At 31.0% G+C, this 20,723-nt stretch overlaps 1 protein-coding gene across 1 annotated transcript; it reads left to right on the top strand.

Annotated features, from left to right (window-relative positions):
* The first annotated feature begins 3,836 nt into the window (after positions 1-3,836).
* On the top strand, positions 3,837-4,585 carry LOC144550566 (uncharacterized). Its single transcript, XM_078298568.1, has one exon. It carries the CDS (start codon positions 3,945-3,947, stop codon positions 4,293-4,295), a length of 351 nt encoding a protein of 116 aa, XP_078154694.1. The 5' UTR covers positions 3,837-3,944; the 3' UTR covers positions 4,296-4,585.
* The last annotated feature ends 16,138 nt before the right edge of the window (positions 4,586-20,723 follow it).

Below are 20,723 nucleotides of genomic sequence, written 5' to 3'. Positions count from 1 at the left end.
GATTATTACCCAATCCGGTTATCCAATAACCGGATTTGATAGAAATGTTCGGTTACCCACTCCCCGGACTCAAAATGCACAAATCCGGATTTGTGCATTTTGAGTCCGGGGAGTGGGTAACCGAACATTTCTATCAAATCCGGTTATTGGATAACCGGATTGGGTAATAATCGAAATTCAACGGTGCTTCAGTTATTTTTTGTAATTTGATTTAATTTTTGGATATATATAAAAAAATCGGCCATACATGCCGAGATTTTTTTAGTTAGCAACTCAAGAAAATTAAAATTAATTGATTACGATACTCATGGTCATATCTCAATTCATATCACTCATTCAGGCACTCACGCAAATTCAGTCGGCGCACCAAATTAGATTGATGCGCAGACTGGGGACGCACACAGATCGGTGCACCGACTGGGGGTGTGCACCAATCTGAATTTTTCTTTTTTTTTTGTTTTGTTTGTATTTTGAATTTTTGGAATTATGAACTTTGTTTGGAGTTATAAATTTTGTTTTGGTTCTATTTTATTTGTTTTGAATGGTGAATTTTAAAAACTAAAAAATAGTATAAATAAAATCACTAAAAATAAATCCAACATAAATTATACTACAACATTATCATGATAATTAATAAATCCTAATAGTACAGAGGGGTTGGTGCACACCCCCAGTTGGCGCATCAAGCTGGTACACATTCCTAGTCTGCACACCAATCCAATTTGGTGCACTGATTGAGTCTACATGGATGGTAATATTTGAAATATGGTTTAGAGAGTGGTAATTATTTAATTACGAATTATTAGGATCTCTGCAAAAAAAAAAAAAAAAAAATCGGCTATATATATATCTAATTTGCTAAAGGGTCTCTGCAAAATAGTCAAGTTATAGCGCGCTATCTACTATACATCACCGTCTAAAGTTCAATTATCTTATCCAATAATGGAAGCCAATTAATAGGAGAAAATTCTTGCTAAGAAAATATAAAGCGAAAACTGGTATTATGCTTATTCCTACATAACCTAATAAATTTGTAATTAAAGACTTTCAAATGAAGGCCGATAAAGATCGTTATTACAATTTACAAACGCCAAGACATACTATACAAATGAATTCAAGAAAAATTAAAATTAAACTAAATTACATTCATATAACAAGTTACAAGGACTTTAAATAAAATAAAAAATAATAATAATTTTGCAGATAGACTCTAAAGCCGCAAAATAGAAATAATGCAACAGTTGTGTGTTTGATATAAACTGCTGAATATAATTTTATGTAATTAATTAATCTTATAATAAATATAAATCGATACAATGATTTCTTCAAATAATGGATGAAATAATACTACATGATATTGAAAAGAACGGGTACTGTTGGAATTTAATTTCCAAATCATACACAATCTCTCAGTTTAAATGCCATCATGCAAAAAAATTAATTCCAATTCTCGGTATGAAATTTTTATATGATTGACTTTCTAATATGTATTTGACTTTCATAATTTAAAATTTTGATTCCAGCTCTGTTTGAAGGTAATTCTCTATCATGCAAAAAAGAAAAAGAAAAACGCTACTTCTCATATTGGAGCAACATGAAGTTTTAGATTATGTTTAGGTGTCAAAATTACAGTCGGATTTCATTCCTCAGCAATATAAGAGACCACATCAGATGCAGAGTTTATGTAGATTATATAAATATTTTTTTTAACATATGTATTCAATTAGAAAGAAACGAACAACTTGTTTTTAACAATTAATTAGCAATATGCATTTGACACGAGAACTAGCATTTAATTTAGTGATAAAGCTAAACAATACTCTCGGTATGAGAGATCTGTTGTAGATTTGAAACTCGATGGAAAAATCATTTGTAAATATTAAATAATTGAGTGGTTTAATGAGTGAGTCTATGGTACTATGCATATTACGATTTGTTACCGTGCTACAGCTCTATATTCGAGTTTTCAAATCCTAACGGTCGATCCGAACCGTTCATCTTGTTCTGCATATTAATATGTGTTTGGAGACCAAATTTTACATTTTTTGAATTTTTTTTACTATTTTTTAGATTGATTGAAAATCACTGTTTTTGAATGGTCCAGAATTTTCAGATTAAGTGATTTTCTAAATATCTAAAAAAATAGTAAAAAATTTTCAAAAAATGTAAAATTTGGTCTCCCAACACATATTAATATGGAGAACAAGATGAACGGTTCGGATCGACCATTAGGATTTGAAAACTCGAATATAGAGCCGTAGTACGGTAACAACCCGTGATATGCATAGTACCATAGACTCACTCTGGTTTAATTTTCAATCTTTATTAAAAAAAATACATTTGGCACCATAGCTAACAAAATCGCGCCTACAGAAGTTAGTTGTGAACTTGTGATAGCAAATACACAACATAGGGGGTGGGACATCTGATAGCAAATACACAACATAGGGGTGGTTCGAAGTCTGGTTAGGGACAGTTCAATTCGTATTAAAATTTGTGCACACTTAATTTGTATAAATCTTAAAGTTGTTTATATGACTCTTGATGCGGATAGTATGGTTTTGATCTTACATCGGACAAAATTTTGTCTGATGCCCATAAAAGCGCTCTTGAAACAAAATTTATTTGGCAACAGAGAACACGTACATGAGAAATTTATTAGCACGTGAATACTGATATTTTGGGGGGTCCAAATGCAAGCATGTTTTTAGTTAGTAAGAAAAATAGAAAGTCTCTCTCAAGAATGAGTCTAGGTTTTTTGTTTTCCTCTGGTATTGGTTATTCTGTTATTTATGGGAACGCTATATGAGAATGAGATACTTGTAGTTGTAGGTCACGTGGAAGGCATTTATCTGACTAAGAATTGACCAATCAAATGAAATAATTCAATAATTGGAATTGAATAAAATTAGTTAACTTCAAGCAGGTGTTGATTCTCAGCGAATCAATGAAGCTTCAACAGTACGACTGTGCAACCATCATCACCGTATTATTACGCAATTCATCATCATGTTATAATTATCCGGATCGAGAAAGAGAGGGATCGAGAGCATTTATTTATTTTTTATAAATTTAAAAATTAAATTATCGGACAAATGAATATTTCGATCTCGGTAATTTTTATTATTCTGAGTTTTTTAGATTAAAAATGAATATACTAACTGCTGAACAAAATTAAATTATTTAGAGTTAATGTTCAACAATTAATACATTTAAATTATTTTTTTTCACTAAAACGGAGCGACTCTACAAGTTAAGTACAGATCGGGTAATCTTTGACTTTCAGATGAGGTCCAACCTGTTCAGAAAAAAATAAAAAATAAATAATAATAATCCAATAGAAAATGTTGACACGCTTTCATATTTAATACACTTTTTAGTGCATCCATATAAAATAATTATATTATTTTCCTCCGTATTATTAGATGGCTTCTCTAATATTTATTTGAATCACATTAGAAAGTCGAGTATAACTGGTGTTCTTAAACGCGAATTGATTTTAAATAACATATTTAAACTGTTAAAATCTATAAGTTTAAATATGTTATTTAAACTGATGTATTTAAAAATAGAATATATATATTTTTTAATTAATTTTGTTAACAAGTATTTTGATTGTATCCCAGTTGCAAATTACACAATCAAAACCCCCAACAAGAAGTTTTTGGAAAGATACAAGTTTTCAACGGGCAAACATGCAAAATTCTCACAACTTTTGATAACTGCAAAGAAAGGTTGTGAGCAAACGGACGGTCGTTAACTCACTTCACTTCAGGAGAAAAAAATAAATAATACTTATTAATTACCTCACATATCTCTATTAATTCCCCCTCACACCAAATCACTCTCTCATCAACATTTCACATTCTCTCTTTCTCTCACACCATTCCTCTTACCCTTCCCCTTCCCCTTCCCCTCAAAAGAAACAACACTTTCACATTCACATGGATCCATTTTCAACCGGAGAAGCAATTTCAACAAAAGGCGGCTCGATGATGCTCTGGCATGCCGAGCAAATGGCGCAGTGGGAGCGACAAGTTGAGCGCCGACAGCTCTTTCTAAAATCGTACCAGTTCTCTGCCCCCTCTCCTGCCCCACACACCCTCTCCAAGCGCCTAGGCCGGTCGCTTGTGCAGGCCCGGCGCCTTGTTTGGACCCGCCTCCGACGGCTTCCTCGTGTTGTCTGGTCAACACTCCGACGCCGCAGTGGTGCCAGAAAGTGGGCCAGACTTGTCGTCTTGCCGAAGGGCAATGGGTATTACCGGTCTAGGCCGGTTTTCGAGTGCTTCTGTTAGTTGAGACTTGACAGGGATTTGAATGGAAAGTGGCGGTTTAACTCTTTGTTAATTACCATTACTTAAGTTGCTTTGCTTTTTTTTTTTTATTAGGGTTTATCTATTGATTCCTTCTTCTTTTTTGTCATTGCCTTTTCGATCTAAGGCCGTTAGATGGATTAAGTAGACATATACAGCCTGGTAAGTGATTATATGGTTATGATCTGCTATTAGTTAATCTCTCTATATTTCTCTAAAAATTAACCAGGTATCATATAGATACATAGTTGTTAATCCCTTTTATCAATGTTGTTATTGTTGGTATTTGATAGTGTTATTCTGATATAGAGTATGCAATAGCTAATCCCGGCTGGGGTCATGTATAATATAATTAAAGCCGGGATTATAAATTGGCGCTGATGAAAATGTGGTTGTTTACTATATATGGAATTAACAACATTTTTTTTGGGCTGTGGCCTGTGGTGTCGTGTAGCTCAGGTACTGTTTTGAATTGATTTTTTTTTTTTTTTTATTCACCTTGTAAAGCTTTTGTGGATGTGCATGCTTTGTTGCTTTTAATGTGGTATATCTGCTTATTAAGTAGATTTATTATATTAAAAGGCTATACCTCCAAATTAAATTACAGCATATGGTCTAAAAAGCTGATTTTAAAGCAATCTTTTTCCCTGCAAATGATACAGCAATAATTCTATTTCTCTAGAAACAGTTCTGGGGACCTAATCTGGGCCATTCGATCAAATGCCACCAGAAGCAGAAATTGATTGTACTAAAATCTAATAAATAGTGCCAGCTGTTGTGTGAAAATTGAAACGCATTAATCCAAGAGCCTTAATTAAATTGCATTTGACTATTTGAGATCTAGGAGCCTATGTATATTTCTTGGCTATTGGCTAGGATTAGGAAGCTGCCGAAGCAACTTAACTTGAAGCGTTATATTTTAATTTCCAATTTGGTTGTGCTTGTTATTTTTAATTTCATTTTGTCAGATCCATACGTGTTTAAATGTGCCACGTATTTCAGTGACAGTAGAATAATAAAAAACGTATGTAAGATAAAGAGGAGTGTGCATGCTACCGCGCGTGCTAACAATTATTGTGGATTTTAAGCTACATTTTAGAAACAGGGCAGATTTTTAAATCATGACAATCAAATATAAATAAGGTCTATTATATAATTTTTTATGTTGAGAATGAAAATTAATTTTATTATGACATTTTACTCTTAAATTATATTAAAAGTTATACATCAATACAAAAAATTAAAGATCAATTGACTCTCGTTCGGTCTCTGCTCCAACTCATTCACCAATCAGATAGTATTATATCATCTCGTATTTTTCACAACTCTTAATAAACCAACAATAAAAAATAATATTTTTGTACTGTACGGAATGGGGCCATGTCGCCCCAAGTACAAAACTACTAAAAAAATCTACTAAATTCCAAGACTATATATAGGTGAAGACCGGGGAGCAAATCAGACCGTCTGATTTAAGATGCACTAAGGAGGCGTTGGCTCTGTGGATACGACCATTCGACAATGGAATACGAAGGAGAGACCGTTGAATACTACCGAAGAGTCAATAAAGAGGGTAGGTAGTGTAGAAGTCTCTGGCTAGTTTTAAAATTGGGTTGATCAGACGGGCTATGAGAGAGAATATGCCAATATGGCCGTTGCGCGGGATCCGACTCTGCTGCTCTCCGAATAGGAGAGCAGGACCCTGTTATTCTAAATCGGACCGTTGAATTTTTCATACACGGATCTCAACACAGATGAACGGTTCGATTTAGAATAACAGAGTCTTGCTCTCCTATTCAGAGTTAGTTCCCGTTGCGCGTCGTTTCCTTCGACCCTTCATTTCCCCATTTAACATTCGCACACAATCCTACCTGCATGTCCGTTTCACGCCTGATCTGACAAAATTAAAAGCCGCACTGTGGCATGTGCTCAGTGCCCCCCCTCTATCATTTCAGGGCAGTTGCAACACCTCTTCATGCTTTCTGTGCTGGGCTAGTCTACTCTACAATTTTAGAGATTGTATAGAAGAGTTGCCAATGTGCAATGTTATGTTGATCATAAGGAACGGACGGATCTATCTAAAGTTTGTTCGGTATAATGTACGATAAACTTTTTATTGAAACAGAAATTCACAAATTAACTATAAAAATTCATGCTCATGAGCATGCAATGAGTGTTTGATTGTAGTGTGATATTAAATGTGAATAAATCTTGATTTGAAAAATATATTTATGAAAAACTGTAAATTTTTTAAAAGAGCTGTGATCAATATTAAAATTTCTAATTAATAGTTAGGGTAATTTCATCTGATATCACTAAACTTTTTTTTTTTTCACGAATTGATCATTTAAGTCTAATTTGTTGCTTATATCATTGAACTTTTTTATTGGTTTCAACCAAGTTATTCAAACATTTTCAATCTAAATACTAACAAAATATAAAGTGACATGGAGATAGATGAGCGTATTCCGTTTAAAAAATAGTAACATAATAATTTTATTTGAACAAATAAAAAATTCAATAGCTACGGAAAAACAAATCAAACTTAAGTGACTAATTTTTTACAAAGACAAAATTTAGTTGACCTTAGACGGAATTGACCGTGATAGTTATGAATAACTGTTTAATTAGTTCTAATAATGAAGTCTAATAACTAGCATATAATATATTTTTTTTAAAGATAAAAAATAAAACCGTAAAAGTAAAATTGCAATGACAAAAATAATTTACATTTTCCGACATTGTAAAATAAAACTGTAAAAGAAAAGAAAAATGTAAAGATTAATTCAATATTAAAAAAAGAAAAGAAATGACCACGTCCTGCAACGTGAGAAAATAATAATGTGATTCCAGAGCAAAAAAAAAAAAGAATTGTCATCAATTTCTGAACTAAAAAGTTGTCTGATGAGTTATTTTACCTAGTTTTTTATGTTTTATTATGTTAGTTTGTAATAATCTAGAAGTCAATAATACGATAAATTATTATAAAGCTTTGTTCATGAATTGAATGTTTATTTATATATCATTTTGTTGCCTTGAGTATTATTGAATTTATGGATCATTTCGAGTTCATGATTGAAATTGTGAAACTCCATAATATAGATGATATATACTCTTAAAAGGTCACTGACCAAGGTAATTAGCAGGAACACTAATTACCGCGATAAGGTTAGTACGTGGATTAAAAGATGGTTAAGTTTTACAAACCACCTGACACGAGATGTCATTTTAATCACATAGATACATGTTCTAGGAACATGGTATTTGACAGACCCCGAATGAAACATTAAATAGAATTGTGTTCGTGTCATTTATGTTTTCATTCATTGTCAGGTTCTACAGCATGAGGTATTTATCGTTCCCACTGAGAAATATGTATGTGTGATTGTTATCTACCACTGTCCGTAAAAAGCAGTCATAACAGTAGCTTTTCCATATGTATAGCTTGGCTGAGGAAGTGATAGTTTACCAAGAATACTATTTGTCCCTCGTATCTCTATACGAGCTATAGCATCACTGGGCCCCTTGATAGAGTAAGATTATCTGCTAGCAGTATAATTACAAGAGTAATTATATTTGATAATCTGCTCAAGATCAAGAAAAGATTCAGTTAGCAAGGATGACACACATCTACCTTGAAACTGATCTGATAGCTATGAGACAGAAGAACAGACACAAGTAAATTGTTTACTGGATCGTGATATTGTACAGTACAGCATCATCTGTGTAATTGGATGGTCATGATGTGTTGCCAGATGCCACCCATGATTATAGAAGTTAAAACAGTTTTAACTCTATTTACCAACATAACACAGATCCTATTGGGTCACACCATATAGGAGTTAATCGGAGAATCTTATTGTGATTGATTATAAATTAGTTATGATCAATAGTAAGATGGTTATAATTAATTATACGTGTTATAATTAAATTATAAATGTTATGTAAAAATAACAAGCAAAAACATTGGTTAATTTATAAACGTGTGTGACACGTTGTATAAAAGTTAACCGGTTAATTTATAAATGTGCAGGACACGTTGTATAAATTACCGAAACAACAAACCGCAAGAAAAATATATATATAATTGTTCAGAATAATTATACGAATATTATTTGTGTTCGGGCCGAGGGCATTCGGGTCTTTTCAGATTCGTCCTTATCCGCATGACATGTCATTGATCCTATCCAGATGACATGTCATCAATCCTATCCACAAGGGCAAAATGGTCATTTCACACCTATGCCACCTTGCATGTGTAGAAGCATGGAGAAGAGTGTGGAAGGGTGTGGAAGGGGTATTTTGGTCATTTCACATATAAAAGGATGAGGTGTCAATGGCATACCTTGTAAATAGGCCGAACTTGGAGGGCATTTTGGTCTTTTGCAACCGACCCTAAACACTATAAATAGGGGTGGAGGGGTAGAGAGAAAAATAACTAATTCATTCGTACCGGTTTCGTGTCGAAACGGATCGGTATTTTCTCTCTTTCTCGGTTTCTCTCCCAAATAGTGTTTCGGTTGAGAAAAGAAAGTTATACGTAGTTGACGTATAATCTTGCGGCCTTGCGGGTTGTTGTGGAGTATATTTACGGGATCGATGAATAGTGTTTTACCGAATTTAGCGGTATGTCAGTTTTGCATATTGATGAAACTGAGCAACCGAAAATTCGTGTTTACGGGTTTTCATCTTTTCCCCGTGAATAGTGTTTTTGCAGAATTCCGCAGTTTACGGTATTTCTGGCAGAAGAAATAAACCGCTCTCCGGTTAGTCCTGGTGGATAACCGATAGAGGCATCAGACGTCTGATGCTCCGTTCCGAGTCGATTCCTTCCCTGGTGAGGCTCTACTCGCTCGGTCTGCATTCCAACTGTGATTTGGAAACAAGGTATAAATATGTTATATTAATCTATTTAATTTGTAAGTAGATTAAAGTTTTAGAAATCAATCATGGAGTAGATCTGTAAAATGATTAAATTGGGTTTTGATGCCAAAGGAATACTGAAGGTGAACCGCCTTGGAAAGTTTCCTGACATACCCCGTTTAATCCTGAGCTTAAGTTGACTGTAGAAATTTTTGTTCTACGGTCATTCCGCACCTTAAGCCTAAAAGGGGTTTTGGTTAGCACCGCGAAACCCCAACATATTAACCGTCTAACAGATTAATTTTTTTTTAATTAAGCTAATGCGGAAAGTATCCTCTGAGGTAACATAAATTCTGAGTTTCAATCCGGATCGTCCAATCAGAATCTGAGCCAATCCGACCCAAGTATCTGATGCACAGAACCCTTTTATATACGTGATAGTATTAACGAACGGACCTGATTTAAATTAAAAAAATTATGTTACCTGTATGACAAAAAAGCTCGTAGCTCGTGGCTCAATAGTGACTCGCACCTGACTCACTCGCTAACATCTCACTCATTATTGGTTTAATTTTATTCCAGCTTGCCACTATCCCGGTCCAGAATTAACGCGTTTGAGCTGCGGCCTAGCTTGCTCGCCAGCTCGGCAAGGCATCAATTTGTCAATTTGTATGAATTTGTCTGCATTTTATACTGTCTAGCTCGGTTCAGCTCGATCCAAAAAATTTGTAGAATTTATTTTCTTCTTAAACCAAGATCCAGTCAGACCTAGCGAGCCAGCTTGTCACGAGTTCGAGCTGAGATTTTAGCTCAGATGCCCTAAGTCCAGCTCGCTCGGCTGTAGCTCAGTCTAAAATTAACAAGCTAAGCTAGGGCCTAGCTCGGACCGAGCTAGCTCGTTGACAATTGCAGTATGGCTGTATGTTTGGTTGTGGCCTAAAGCTAAGGAGGCCTAAATTGGTTATTCCAACTTAGGCCGGTCTAAATTATTCATGTTTGGTTGAGGCCTAAAGTTAAATCATAACTTAAAATATTTCTTGTTTGGTTAGAGTTGGTGGAGGACTAAAGTTTTGAAAGCCTAAATTGGTTAATTATTTATAATAAGATACTAATTATATAATATTAATATATTATATATTATTATAAAATTTATTCAATATATTGATAATATAAAATATTAATTATAAATTAATAATAAAATACTAATTATATAATTAAAAATTATTAATAAAAATATACTAATTATATAATCTTATAAAAATAATTATTTAATATATTAGCAATATAAAATATTAATAGTAATTATTAATAATAAAATACTAATTATATAATATTAATATATTAATAACAACTATAATATATTATAATAATGATTTACTATATTTACAATATTAATTATTGATTATATAATTATAAATTAATAATAAGATACTAATTATATATAATATTAATATATTAATAACAACTATAATATATTATAATATTATTATAATAATTATTTAATATATTAACAACATAGAATATTAATTATATAATTATATATTAATAATAATTATTAAAAATAAAATACTAATTATATAATATTAATATATTAATAATAACTATAAAATATTATTATAATAATTATTTAATATATTAACAATATAACATATTAATTATATATATTTATATATAGTTAATAAGATACTAATTACATAATATTAATATATTAATAATAACTATAATATATTACAATATTATATAATAATTATTTAATATATTAACAATATAACATAATAGTTATATAATTATTTATGAATAATAATTATTAATAAAAAGATATTAATTATATAATATTATTATAATCATTATTTAATATATTAACAATATAAGATATTAATTATATGAGATGGGCTATGGTGCATTGCAATGCATAGGCCATGGTGTGCATTGGACCATAAATCACCGATTCAAAGTCCAAATGACCGATCCAAACCGTTCATCTTGTTCTCCGTATTAATATGTGCTTGGAGACCAAATTTTACATTTTTTGAAATTTTTTTACTATTTATTAAGCCACTTTGAAAATCGCTGATCCAACGGTGACTGTTTGGAACAGTAAAATCAGAAGCCACCGTTGGATCAGCGATTTTCAAAGTGGCTTAATAAATAGTAAAAAAATTCCAAAAAATGTAAAATTTGGTCTCCAATCACATATTAATATGGAGAACAAGATGAACGGTTTGGATCGGTCATTTGGACTTTGAATCGGTGATTTATGGTCCAATGCACACCATGGCCTATGCATTGCAATGCACCATAACCCATCTCTAATTATATAATTATATACTAATAATAATATACTAATTATATACAAATAAAATATTATTATAATCATTCAAGTTAGGCACGAGGTGGAATAAAATTAAATCACCATGTAAGGTAATTTAATTTAGACCGGTCTAAAGATCGACTTACACCATCTTAGTTCAGCTCAATTAAGACTTATTTGGTGAAATAACGAGACCTAAAGCAAGGCTAGCATGTGACGTGCTCACCGAACCTCATCAGTGAGCAGATTTTTTCAGCTGTCCGATCGATTTCAGATTCGTGCAACATGATTTGATGATGTGCGCTGAGAATGGACGTGCAAACAGACGGAAGGTTCAAATTTTCTCCGTCTTCTTCTTTTTCGTCTCGTCTCCTCTCCATTGTTCGCCCTCTCCCTCCTCTCGTCGGAACAGTTGCCAATTCCGACTCCTATGGTTTGCGGTTTTCTTTTACCCCCACCTCTCCTTCTCCTTCTGTGAAATTTTCTTTTTCCACCGCCCCTCGCGCTCTCCTCTTCCCGCCTCAACCACAACTTTGTCTGTCTCATACTCGCTTCAGCCACCCTTGCTTTTACTATCAGCCTTGCCCTCGACCTGACGCCAGTGCTTCTCCTGTCACTCTTTCTGTCTCTCCCGTCTGCTGGTTTCAAACCATTTCAAGGCTCCTCTCCATTTTTGGTATGCTCTCCCTCTCTCCCGCCCTCTCAAATTGAATCGATTTTGCTTAATTTTATCTAGCTGTACTTCAATTAGCAAAGGCTTTTATATGAACTAGTGCTGATTGCAAATCTGAACAATACTTTTCCGCATAACCTGAGTTATTTATTTTTCAACTTTTAGAAATCAGTTCTACAATAATGTGAGGTCCAATTATGGGCTACAATATTCTTTATGCTTGTTTCTTGATCTTAATTATTTTATTTCTCAATTGCAGAGAATTAGCAATGAAACATCAAGCAAGGGTCTAACAGGTGCTTCTACAGCGCATGATGACGAAGATGATAGTGAATTTGAAATTGAAAATGACTATGGCACTTTTATACCAGTATGCACTTAGCTGAGTATGACTGATTTGAGAGTGAAGATAATTTTTATATTAGTTTAGACTGAATGTTTTACCGTATGAATTAGAGGTTTTTTTTGGTAATTTTTGCTATTTCATTTAACTCTATTGCTTTTGATATATGCAGTTCAATTTCGTTTATACTTTCAATTTATCTCATGCTTGTTGATATTTGATTTATACTTTTGATTAGTCATATTTCTGTTTAGTCATTTTTGAGTACTTTCAATTTTAGTCATAAGTTTTGTCCTTACCTCAATTTTGATAAACAGGAAACACAAGTGCTGTACCAGTCCAAGATTTTATAAGCTTCCTTGCCAAATTCTTTATTATAATAAAAGTTGTTAAAAAATGCATTTAACAGTCTAAGATTTTGAAATTAATAAATCAAAGTATATGAATATACAATAAAAACTGAATAATAAAAAAAACAATGAATTTATTTATACAGAAAATACCTAATAGTTTGATTTCTTTGATTAAATATTGTTGTGTGCCATGTTTATTCATAAATTGAGGTGATATTAGTGTCAAAGGGAGAGAATTCAAAAAGAAAATAGTGTTAAAGGATTCACAGGAATATGAAATTCAAATTGAATCTGAAAATAAAATGAAAACATCAAACTTGGTCAATGACTGAAAATAAAATTGAAAATAATTGATGGTAAAATACACAACTATAGAAAAAGGCCTGTGCCATTTTTTTCAAACCTTTTGCAGTACAGATGTCATACTAGCAAATCTGATGGGGAGAGAGAGAGAGAGTGAGTGAGCGGCGTGATTGAAGAAACAGTCCGGAGCGAGAAGTGTGGTCGGGACTCGGGACTCGGAGCGAGAAGAAAAAGGCATCTAATGGAGGCGGTACTTTTTCTAATCGTTCAGCGTCCAAGCATCTAACGGAGAAATTATTAAAATTTCCGTCATGCTCAGCGCACATATCAAATCATGATAGCACGAATCTGAAACTGATCGGACGGCTGAAGAAATCTGCTCACTGAAGAGGCTCGGTGAGCACGTCCCATGCTAGCCTTGCTCCTCTTTATTCTACTTTTATGTCACAACCAAACACGGTGGTGTATGTGATCTGAATTCTCATTTCCCACGCTCTCGGTTGAAAACGAACCAGCCCCAAGTAAAAAGTAGTTACGAGGCTCTATCGTTTGGCCCACGAGCCCAAAAGAATTATGGGGCTCGTTGTACCTACTATCGATAGATAAGAGTCATCAGACCCAATATACTGTCCCAGGCACGGTGTTATTGTTGAGCTTCTCTGGATTTGTGCCCTTTCTAATTAATAAAGGGCCCTCAAGCTTCTGAGCTGACATATGATAAACAACTGCACTGTTGCAAATGGTAATTATTGTGCAGGAGTAGAACTAGGTGCTCTTAAGCTCACCAAAACTTTGGTGAGCTTAACTCTAAAACTCATCAAATCAATTTCAAATGACGAATCCGAACCGTTAAAACCCGTCTACCTTACGTGTGATGCATCTACATGTGAAATTTTTAAACATTCGAATTAATTTAGTATAAAGTCAAGCGGTCAAAAAACGTTCAAAAATGAATGCACTAAAATTAATTTATTAACCTTCTAATTTTGACCGCTTGACTTAATACTAAATTAATTCGAATGTTTAAAAATTTCACATGTAAATGCATCACACGTAAAGTAGGCGGGTTTCAACGGTTCGGATTCGTCATTTGAAATCGATTTGATGAATTTTAGAGTTAAGCTTACCAAAACTTTGGTGAGCTTAAGAGCACCATAGTTCTACTCATTGTGCAGCGGCTCATTCTATGAATTCATATCTTCGTTTTTGAAATTTAAATAGTTAATCTTAACACTTAACATGATCTCCATACAAAATGTACTTGCATGTCAATTTTTTTAAATAAATAAAATATTGATTCTTTTTATCTATCTAAAAAAATAATAATTTTTTTTAAAAGATTTAAAACTTGATCTCTAAGTATACTTTCATATCAAGGTCATCTTTGATAGTTCGGATCGATTATTTGTACTTTGCAAATAGTAATATAGATTCATAGCACATATCGATATGTAATATGCATATTACCATAGCCTCACTCTTATTTAATTATCAATACGTTGTTGTAAACATTTATAAAACAATTACATGTGTATTTCAGGAGTGAGCATTTTATGTTATAACGATGATTAGATACTCTAAATTAAATAAAAAGTAGTTAATACTGAGTTATTTAAAGTCGAATTCCAAGAGTCAATCAAAATAATTTTGAACTTGAGCTGGTGAAAAATATAATAAAACGAGTCAAACTAAATTTAAATTGAACAGAAACAAGTATTAAACTTGCAGGCTTATAACTCTCACCAGAGAAATATTAATTATTTATCGGAGTAATTTTTGGAAGAGGAGGGTTCAAATACCTCCATATTTTTGTGCCTCCATCTCTCTCCATCATTTTTAAAGTTCAAACAGTCGATCCGAACCGCTCAACCTAACCTCCATACTAAAATATGTTTGGAGACCAAATTTTATATTTTTAGGAATTTTTTTACTATTTTCTTAGATAGGTACAAAATCAGTAAATCTGAACCATCTAAAAACAGTATTTTTTTACCTATTTAAAAAAATAGTAAAAAAATTTCTAAAAATATAAAATTTGGTCTCCAAACATATTTTAGTATGGAGGTTAGGTTGAGCGGTTCGAATCGACTGTTTGAACTTTGAAAATAATAGAGAGATGGAGGCATGATGGAGACAAAGCATTTGAACCCTCCTCTTTTTGGAATCAGTTCATTTCCAAAGTGTACAGAAATGTACAGGGCTGCTAATTTATGTTGTGCGAAAGTTAATATCATTCTAGAAAGGAATTTGATTGGGCTCGGCCATAAATAGGTCTCCCTGCGCTCATTTCAGAGCCTGATCAATACTAAATTTTTTAATCTCGATTCTAATCTCGGTATATTACTGTTATTTAAGATTTGACCTCTGTACTAGTCATGTACCATACCTAGTACAGATCACGAGAATGACCGATCTGAATTGGCCTGAGTATAGTCATATTTATTTATTTATCTTTTATTTTGTTTGGATAATTTGCGTGTATACTATTAACTATTAAGCATGTCAATAATGTGGTGGCATGAACAATCTTATAATCGTTAGCTTGACTTTGTTCTATTCAATTATATTAATAATGTTATGCATGGATTAGTTTACTTTAGAGTTATTTATTAATTACTTTATGTACCTGTTTTTAGTAGAGTAATATTTAATTTGTTTGTAGTTTAAACATAATTTAAAGTTATAAATTATGTTTTAAAACAATATATATTTGATTTTTTTTATATCACCGTAACCTGCGAAACATGGCTAATCCGACCCCTAAAAAAGTACGGGTTAGATTGGTTTTTTAAATAATAATAGTTGGTTATATTACAATTGTCATAATCCGATCACTATAAATTAAATTGAAAAACTAATGGAAAATCCGACATAAACCAATTTAGATAGCGCGCAGCTTCTCTGGTTTACAAACGATCATAAATAATATGGAGTCTGTATACAGAATATTTCAGTTTATCTAAAGCCGAATCATATTTAATTCAATGTAGAATGCACACAATAGTATTGTTGTTTTGGTGTTTTGAGATTCGTTCAAAAAGAACTTGAACGGCCCGATTTTTTTAAAAAATATAAACTCAAAATTTGAGATATCTCAGAGGATGCAAATTCTAGATTATGAGCGTCATATATAATTTCCCATTGCCATCCCTAGTAAATGAGAGGGCTGGATCATCAACATAACGCATAGATGTTCAATATCGATCGTTGCCCATATAATCAATAGAGGCCTATTAATAATTGTTGGGAAATTTCATCTTTAGATCGTTCAACAATATATTGTATATAAAATGAAATGTGAAACATGTAGAAATTATTCTAACAAATACGAATCTTATACAAATTTTAATTTATATATATAGTTAAAACATTTCTGAAGTAAAATGAATAATAATTTGGGAATTATTTAACCTAAAGCAGCCTTTTATTATAATATTCAGCATTTGTTTGCACTCTTCTGTTTTCTTCCAATACTCTCTTCCACTGGAGTGGACGTAAAACAAGAATCTTGAGCAAGCTTCGGATCCAGTAAGAGAAGCTCACTTTCGGTTTCAAACGATATAAAATAGTACATATGCATTTTTACAAAATACACCCTCAACTAATCGTTAATAAGCCCCCAGTACAGTTGACTGAGGCACACAATTGCCAAAGTCCTATAAGTCAAAGATACGACCCTTTAAACCGCAAGTTGACCCGTGTGCGTTCTGGCCTATGATAAAAAATTTAAACATGATAAGATAATTAACAAGACGAGTCCTTAGAAGAAAATTCCTATTTATTATTATTTTTTTCTAAATCTGGTCTAGTCAGATCTGTTATGATCCATACAGGTGTTTTGCATTTTTTTAGCATTTTTTTACAGAACTTTCTAATTAAAAAGAAGTACATGACTCATGGCTTTAAACCTACTTATAAAAAAATATGAAAGATCCTTCCTTATGCATAACAGAGAACTCTTTAACTTTTTGCACAAGTTAATTTCAAAATTTTTCGTTTGATACAGTGATGTCTTGAGAGGGTTTATACTCAAGAAATAACAAGAAAACATGCGGAAAACATAATAAAGGTGCAAATCAAAATGGGTATTTGCTCGGAATTCAAATTCATATTCAAATTATTATTTCGAAATAAATTATTGTAGGGATGCAAATAAGAATGATTTTTTATGAATTTCCTAATCTTTATAGTCCCTCAAAAACAAATACACATACGGATTTCCTAATCTTTATCATCCAATTCTAAACTTTTATTTAAAAAAAATCTCTCAAATTTTTATACTAACTATTTATTATGAATGTCAATTACTATATAACTTTCATGTGAATTTTATAATATTATAATTTTATAATACCCTATGCACAACTAGTCAGATATCTTTATTAATGTCGTGACATTTCTTACATCTGTTTATTTTGGGGTCCCCACATGCTATTAGGTACGACAGCTCTGGTCAACTCATGTTAGCAGATGCAGGGGTTAGTGATTGGTAAACGGGCCGGGCCGGGCGGTCCGGGCAAAACCCGGGCACGGGCACGGGTAGCCACGGTCACGGGCGTCACGGGCACACGGGTACAACGGGCCGGGCGTCACGGGTTTTTTTTTCAAAAATTCTGCCCTGCCCGTTTAATACCCGTGCCCGTCACGGGTTCGGGGGCAGGACGGTCCGGGTACCGGGGGCCGGGCGGTCCGGTCCGGTCCGGGTCCGGACCGGTTTTTTTTTTTTTTTTTCTGTTTTTTGTTTCTGTTTTTCTGTTCTGGTTTTTTTCTTTTGGTTTTTTTTTCGGTTTTTTTGTTCTCTTTTTTTGGTTCTGTTTTTTTGGTTCTGTTTTTTTTTTTCTGTTTTTTGTTTCTGTTTTTTTTTCAGTTTTTCTGTTCGGTTTTTCGGTTCTATTTTTTTTTGTTCTGTTTTTTTTTTCGTTCTGTTTTTTTGTTCTGTTTTTTCGTTTTTTTTTTTTTGTTCTGTTTTTTCTGTTTTATTTTGCTGTTTTTTTTGCTTTTTTTTCTGTTTTATTTTGCTGTTTTTTTTTGCTGTTTTTTTTTTCTGTTTTTTTTTTTTTGAAAACCAATAAATTATAAATATAAATTCATACCAATTTAAACTCATTTGACATGGTTGTATATTTGAACTCAATAATTTTTGTTATAATAAAATATAAATCAAAAATTTCTTAAATCAATTATTTTAAAAATAATTAAGCTCTTATTTTAAAACAATAGATTAAAAAATGAAAGTTACCCTCCTCTTTTATTTCGGGCTTGGGATCGGCTATGTAAAATAACATAGGCAGAGTTCTAACTTTTTTTTTGTTAGTAATTTTTCGTAAAAATGAATAATTTAAAAACTAATTGAAATATTTACAAATTTATAATTTAAAAAATAACCATAAAAATTAAATCTAACATCTTTATTTAACCTATTAAAAATAAATCCGAATTTCAAAATATAAAATATAACCTATTCAAAACAAGTCTAATTACTTCACATATTAAAAAAAAAAAATCTAACATCTTTATTTAACCTATTAAAAATAAATCCGAATTTCAAAAATAAAATCTAACCTATTCAAAACAAATCAAATTACTTCACATATTCAAAAAAATAAATCTAACATCTTTATTTAACCTATTAAAAATAAATCCGAATTTCAAAATATAAAATATAACCTATTCAAAACAAGTGTAATTACTTCACATATTCAAAAAAACAAATCTAACATCTTTATTTAACCTATTAAAAATAAATCCGAATTTCAAAATATAAAATATAACCTATTCAAAACAAGTGTAATTACTTCACATATTCAAAAAAACAAATCTAACATCTTTATTTAACCTATTAAAAATAAATCCGAATTTCAAAAATAAAATCTAACCTATTCAAAACAAATCTAATTACTTCACATATTCAACAAAATAAATCTAACATCTTTTATTAACCTATTAAAAATAAATCCGAATTTCAAAAATAAAATCTAACCTATTCAAAACAAATCAAATTACTTCATATATTCAAAAAAATAAATCTAACATCTTTATTTAACCTATTAAAAATAAATTCGAATTTCAAAATATAAAATATAACCTATTCAAAACAAGTGTAATTACTTCACATATTCAAAAAAACAAATCTAACATCTTTATTTAACCTATTAAAAATAAATCCGAATTTCAAAAATAAAATCTAACCTATTCAAAACAAATCAAATTACTTCACATATTCAAAAAAATAAATCTAACATCTTTTATTAACCTATTAAAAATAAATCCGAATTTCAAAAATAAATCTAACATCTTTTATATTTTGAAATTCGAATTTATTTTTAATAGGTTAAATAAAGATGTTAGATTTATTTTTTTGAATATATGAAGTAATTTGATTTGTTTTGAATAGGTTAGATTTTATTTTTGAAATTCGGATTTATTTTTAATAGGTTAATAAAAGATGTTAGATTTATTTTGTTGAATATGTGAAGTAATTAGATTTGTTTTGAATAGGTTAGATTTTATTTTTGAAATTCGGATTTATTTTTAATAGGTTAAATAAAGATGTTAGATTTGTTTTTTTGAATATGTGAAGTAATTACACTTGTTTTGAATAGGTTATATTTTATATTTTGAAATTCGGATTTATTTTTAATAGGTTAAATAAAGATGTTAGATTTGTTTTTTTGAATATGTGAAGTAATTACACTTGTTTTGAATAGGTTATATTTTATATTTTGAAATTCGGATTTATTTTTAATAGGTTAAATAAAGATGTTAGATTTATTTTTTTGAATATGTGAAGTAATTTGATTTGTTTTGAATAGGTTAGATTTTATTTTTGAAATTCGGATTTATTTTTAATAGGTTAAATAAAGATGTTAGATTTTTTTTTTTTAATATGTGAAGTAATTAGACTTGTTTTGAATAGGTTATATTTTATATTTTGAAATTCGGATTTATTTTTAATAGGTTAAATAAAGATGTTAGATTTAATTTTTATGGTTATTTTTTAAATTATAAATTTGTAAATATTTCAATTAGTTTTTAAATTATTCATTTTTACGAAAAATTACTAACAAAAAAAAAGTTAGAACTCTGCCTATGTTATTTTACATAGCCGATCCCAAGCCCGAAATAAAAGAGGAGGGTAACTTTCATTTTTTAATCTATTGTTTTAAAATAAGAGCTTAATTATTTTTAAAATAATTGATTTAAGAAATTTTTGATTTATATTTTATTATAACAAAAATTATTGAGTTCAAATATACAACCATGTCAAATGAGTTTAAATTGGTATGAATTTATATTTATAATTTATTGGTTTTCAAAAAAAAAAAAACAGAAAAAAAAAACAGCAAAAAAAAACAGCAAAATAAAACAGAAAAAAAAGCAAAAAAAACAGCAAAATAAAACAGAAAAAACAGAACAAAAAAAAAAAAACGAAAAAACAGAACAAAAAAACAGAACGAAAAAAAAAACAGAACAAAAAAAAATAGAACCGAAAAACCGAACAGAAAAACTGAAAAAAAAACAGAAACAAAAAACAGAAAAAAAAAAAACAGAACCAAAAAAACAG

Source organism: Carex rostrata, chromosome 2, assembly GCF_964058835.1.
Source record: "Carex rostrata chromosome 2, lpCarRost1.2, whole genome shotgun sequence".
Taxonomy (NCBI): Eukaryota; Viridiplantae; Streptophyta; class Magnoliopsida; order Poales; family Cyperaceae; genus Carex; species Carex rostrata.
Note: the sequence above shows the minus strand (reverse complement) of the source record. Positions and strands in the feature narration are given on the sequence as shown.